The 6,000-nt window shown below is 41.6% G+C and overlaps 1 protein-coding gene across 1 annotated transcript in view; it reads left to right on the top strand.

Moving 5' to 3' along the window:
- Positions 1–2,741: 2,741 nt before the first annotated feature.
- LOC306967802 (complement C1q-like protein 2) overlaps positions 2,742–6,000 on the top strand; it is a 339,758-nt gene continuing 336,499 nt past the window's right edge. Inside the window, exons 1-2 of the mRNA XM_079562992.1 lie at positions 2,742–2,984; positions 3,112–3,249. Of these exons, the coding sequence (XP_079419118.1) occupies positions 2,750–2,984; positions 3,112–3,249 (373 nt within the window). The 5' untranslated portion in view covers positions 2,742–2,749. The remainder of the gene's footprint in view (positions 2,985–3,111; positions 3,250–6,000) is intronic.

Raw genomic sequence — 6,000 nt, 5'->3', positions numbered from 1 at the left:
AAAGAGCCTAATAATAAACTAGGACAACTCAGAACTAAACCAGGATTAAGCCAGGGCAAAACATGATATATCAGGACTACAGGCCAAAGGCCTAGAATGAGAGAGCTGCATGTGATGACCAACTGAACCAAGACCAGTTTATCTCAAACAACATGACTAACTCCTGCTCAGCCACTGCTCCTCTCAGCTGAGTGGACAGAGGGCTGACCATAGACATGATAAATGACCAAACATCTGAGCCACTGTTCTGTCCAGACCTCGTGCTTCATGAAAAAAGTGAGTGAAAGAAGCGCTCCTTGGAGATGACACGCTCATACACATGTTCAGCTTCAGCCTCTCTTATTTACCTTATTTACCGCTGGCACATTTCCCACAACGACGCACCGAATGAAGTCAGAGCAGAAAGGAAGCAAAAATGCACCTGTCAGAATTATGATTGGGATGTTAACTTATTTAGCTAAGTTAGAGCCCGGAGAGCGAGGGTTAGCGTGTTGAGCGGTCAAACACGAGTGCTGTCGGTGCGGAGCAGTTTTCCAAAACTAAAGCGGAAGAAAAGAGAATCCTTAGACCAATCCACTCTCGTGAACAGACAGGCTTTACATAGAAACAATGTGAGCAAGGACTGGTCGTCCCTTTGACAGCAGCTCTACATATGAACGGCCGTTCAGTTCTTTCAGTTTCTGTCTATCTCTGTACGCAGCCGAGGTTGTAAAAATAGACTTTATGCTATTATTGAAATGAGCTCCACGGCGACGACAAAAGCACTTTAAATCATCAACTTTCCAGTGGTTAAAACGGTCCAAATCAGAGCTTTCTTCGTTGCTTTACGCAAACTATCAATATTGTTTGGTAGCCAAAAGAAATTCCATTACCCATAATGCAACGGGCGACCCGAGATGGGCATTTGGCTTATTGAAAGGCTGGCATCAATACAGGGCTAAATTTGTGTCTCTGGCCTGAGACACTAAATCCAGGAGATGAGACATTAGAATGGGTTCACAGGAATAATAAAAGGTAAGATTTTGTCAGGATTTGGAACAATCAACAAAGAAAAATTATCTTTGAAAACCAATATATTATGTAAAGGTTGGTGGGCTTTCCAATTTTCCAACAGCAACAATTAGGGTGAATAAAAGGTGTGTTTCCATTGTAACTTACCAAGCACCAAGATCAATTTCTGATGGAAAAAACTTCAAGTCGAGTTGAACTTGACCCACTGAAGTGCGGCCGAAACGGTTTTCCCGTAGCGGAGGGCTGTTTGCGTGGCCTTAAGCGCGGCGGCTAACACGGGGCGTATACAAATGAGCGCGTACTTCTCCCCGAGTACAGTCTGAAAGGTTAACGGCGCCCGCCCCGCTGATGAGGGTTCTAATGAGGGGGGAGTGAGCGTGAGCAGTGCAGCAGGTCAGAGAGGGGACACCTGTGGAGGGACGTAATGAGACTCGCGCCATGACTCAGCAGGATATGCCTCTTAAGTGCTTCAAGTGCGGGGGTATAAGAAACTTTGGGATAGATGGGGACGACTTTGCCAACTGAGACTCTGGGCCAGTGGTGGCTGGTCCATAGGGGGCACCAAACAACTACGATGTTTCTAAAAATATCACCATTATCTTATATCAATAATACAAAATATTGCATCATATTTTGCAAAAAAAGAGATGTATTTAAGATGTATTCTCTTAGTGGCCGCCTTAAAGTCCTCCTCCCACTTTGATAAGAACTGTGAACTGTGTTTTTGTCTGATGCAGTTGGACAACGGCGATGTGCTGCGAACCCAGGGGAGTTACAACTTCTAATTTGAGAGACGGGAGAATCATGAGGATCATGCGTGAACATCATGCTCATATGGTGGAAATCTACTTAATTAAATGATGTCCCCTTAACTAAAGTGATGCATTACCTTAAGCTTTTTAACCTGTATACCCCATAACAAATGATTACAAATTATTTCAAGTACAGCATCACCAAATAAGATCTCCAGAGCTGGTCTTTAACAGGTTAAAAAGTTTAGGATAAAGCACCACTTTAGTTGAGGGGACGTAATCATAATACAATCATGTTGTATTAAAGATTAGCAAATGATAAGTTCTTGATTGCTGTAGATTTTATCCTATAAAGTTATACTTTGTGTTTTTGCCCATAATCTGCAAGTAGATTTCCTCCATATGAGTCATGATGTTCATGTATGATCCTCATGATCATGATTGGTTGATTATTTTATTGTCATTTCATTGTCGTTATAGTGAATTCATGTTATTATCATGTGATCCTCGTGATCATGCTGAATCAGTAAGATGTTCATGTACATTCATTACAGTAGTTACACGTTTAGTTCAGGGATGAAGTCATCCATGAACCAACATGTGATCATGTTTGTTCCTGAGAAGTCATGATTTAGTAATGCATAAATGTTTCATGAAATCATGCATGAACTCATGTACCATTATTATAAAGTGTTACCGACATTCAAGTGCATAAGTATGAAATCAGATTCTTATGCTGCTGTTTGTATCTCTCCATCAGGAAAAAAACTTCAGTTCTCTGCATCAACTAAACAACTGCAGACCTTGGTATTTGTTGCGCAATTTAACGTAAGAGGAACAGCACGTTCCCAGAAAAGACAGAGAGAGCTATGTCTGTTCTGGGAAAGTCCTGGTTCTTTTCGATTGGTTAAACCCTGGGAGGCGTCTGTGTATAAAAAGTGTGTGCAGGCTTTGGGCAGAGTTTTCTTTAAAATTCCTAAAACAGGATGCAGACTGCGGTGCTGGTGCTGCTGTTGGGGGGGTTTCTGAGCGGGCTCCACGGAGAAGGGGATCAGTCCACTCCGGACCTGCTCTCGATGGTGACGACGCTCCAGGGCCAAGTCCAGTCCTTCCAGAGCCAAGTCCAGTCCCTCCAGAGCCAAGTCCAGTCCTTCCAGAGCCAAGTCCAGACCCTCCAGAGCCAAGTCCAAACCCTGGAGAACAGCCAGGCTCAGCTGCAAAGTGAGTATCACCGGAACAAAAACACCTCCTCCAGTTTAACGCCGAGGTGGAGCAGCTCAGATTGCAGATGTTTGAAGCTGGATTATGGTTAAATAATCCCGCGTTGGGTCTTTTTTTTGTCTTTCAGGTGGCTCTCCTGTGGCGTTCTATGCTACTTTTTACACAGACTCCGATCAGGGAAACCACGGGCTACTGAACGTCGCAACGGTGATCAAATATAAACAAGTTTTTACCAACGTCGGAAACGGATACAGCGCTGACACAGGTACGGCTGCTCCTCCATAACGTCACATCCACCGGTCCACATCTGAGCTCAGGAGGAAAACACGCTCCTGCAGGTTTAACCATACTTTAGGGAAATGACATTAAAAAGCATTACATTCCACTTGATGCTACTTGTATAAACCCGGTCTTGATCATCAGCAAAAAGTCAAGGTTGCGCTGAAAGTAAAGTCAAAGTTATTGCTGTCAATCCATTCATCCTCTTACCCCTAAGCCGATAAAAGGGCGAACTATATTGTAAGGCGTAATAATACCAGGGGTAGTTCGACATCCACACAGTAAAGTGAAGATGTTACTGCGCGGATTCCGAACTACTCCTCGTATTATTACGCCAAAATGCTAACGCCGTCTGTAAGAACATATGTCAGTATGTAACAGTGGCGGCTCCAGACAATTTTGTTTGGGGGGGCAATGGGGGGTCCTGGTCATTTCAAGGGGGGTCTCATGAAAACCAACAAAAAGTACAGTGGACACGGCTAATAACTGCAAATTACTGCTACTAAACCATGAAAACAGCACAGCAGATCAACTGCTTTGTTTTTAATTAATGAATCAATTGCAGTTTGCAAACAATACGCTCAAACTTAAATTGCCATATTCACGCCCATGACACAACATATATTTACAAAATAGTGGGTGCAGCGAAGTTCGTGGGGTGTTGCAGGGATTCTTATGTTTATATTTTTTATGTGCCAAATAAATTATTAAATATTATTAGGGCCGGGAATCGACTTTACAAAATGTTTACAAATGAACTGCAAATCTAATTATAAATGCCTTCATGAACTGCCTAAAATCTCCTGAATTTCTCCTAGAATTTACTAGAATTTTCTCTGAAGTCTGTGAGCCTGCCCTTGCTGTGCTGGTCCTCAGCGAGGGTCACCAGTTCTATCACACTGAGAAGCAGGACTCTTGAGGTCAAAAGTGAGGACACATGTGAAACCTACAGATGTTATTTTAAATAATGTTACATCCAATCAGAATGTACAAAGCATCAATGTTGTTGCATTATGTATAGAAAATATCATTAGCATAGATAAGAATTTACATTGTCAACTAATGATGGATGTACTATAACTTTAAGCTCTTTAACATTATGTGGTCATTAGCCTATGCATGGCGGGAACAGGTCTCTATGGTAACGCTGACGGGAGGGGCTGACTCGCTCTCTCATTTGGTCCATGTTGTGAAGAACTCGGAGCGATGAATGCGTGTTTTTAAAAAAAAAAAAATATTGATTGATGTTTATCCCCATTAGCACAGCAGTGCTGTCGCTATTCTTCATGGGGTCCACATATAAAAACAAAAGGAAATACATTAAAGAAAAAAAGAAAAGTCCATTAAGATACAAAAGCCAGGCAACAATGTATACAACATATTACTGTATTACAATTCATAATCACTACTTTCTTGGCATAATTTAATAATACTGTATCAAATATCAAGAAATAGTTAGTATATTTTCAGTTCAGTTCAGTTGTTGATAACATTTTTTTCAATGCCGATTTAAATGTTTTTATGTTTACGAGCATAGTTAGATTTTCAGGGTGCATATTCCATTGCTCTGTACATAAATGTTTTCTGAGCACTGTTTGAATGTACTTTTGGTAAAACACATTTCCCCACTAAGGCGTGTCTGGTTGGATAGTCGTGTTTATCTTTGCTAAATAAGAATTTTGGGCCGCTTTGATGCTATTATATTTTTGAAGACAGACAATAATGAATCCGAAAATCGATCTTTTACTGACAACCACTCGAGCCGATCCAGCATGACTTTGGTGTTGGTTGTATAATCGCAGCGTAACACCAGTCGAGCTGCTCGGTTTTGTACGGTCTGTAGCCCTTTTAACACCCCAGCTGAAGCGCTTGACCACACTATTGGGCAATAGTCAAGATATGACAGAACCAGAGCTTGGCTTATTTGTTTAGTTGCTTTCCATGTAAAACAATTACTTTTTGTGTTCGTCATGTGCATTAGTCCTGTACATCTTCTTCTAACGGAGAGACCATTTCCCATTTTAGTAATGATGTTGTCCACATGTTTCTTCCAGGATAACGTGTCATCTAAAGTGATGCCTAAAAGTTTTGCCTCTTCGACCTGCTCTACCATAGTAGCACCTACTGTGTGATTTAACACTGGATTTGTTTTTATTAGGGATTTTGAGCCAAATATCATACTTTTTGTTTTCTTCACATTTAGAACTAATTTGTTTGAAATTATCCACTGAACAACTGCCGTGAACTCCTTGTCTAAATTTGCACATAGTTCATCAGCTGCTGTAGCTGACATGTACACTGTAGAGTCATCTGCATACATGGATATTCTTGCTGCATTGAGTACAGTCGGTAAATCATTTGTGTAAATCGTATACAGCAATGGTCCAAGACAGCTGCCCTGAGGCAGAGCTGACATTTGTTATGGTAAATATTGAGACCATAGTAAATAAAAACCGGAGAGAAGTTGTCGTGAGTCAAGCGTGCCGATTTATTGGGCATGTGCACATGGAGACACATCAAGTACCTGGATACAAGATGCTCTGAAGAACAGTTCACAGCTCACAGCATTTATACACAAAGACAGCACAATGATCACACGATTATGGAATGCCCCAATGGTGTCAGATTGACCTAAGGCATTCACACTGACGAAATGTATTAGACAAACGTCGCCACACAAGAACACAAACACCCTGTCTCCAATTCTAGATAAGATGTCCTGACCCCGGCCGAGCAG

The sequence above is a fragment of the Gobius niger genome (genome assembly GCF_951799975.1).
Source record: "Gobius niger genome assembly, chromosome: 9".
Classification (NCBI taxonomy): domain Eukaryota; kingdom Metazoa; phylum Chordata; class Actinopteri; order Gobiiformes; family Gobiidae; genus Gobius; species Gobius niger.
Note: the sequence above shows the minus strand (reverse complement) of the source record. Positions and strands in the feature narration are given on the sequence as shown.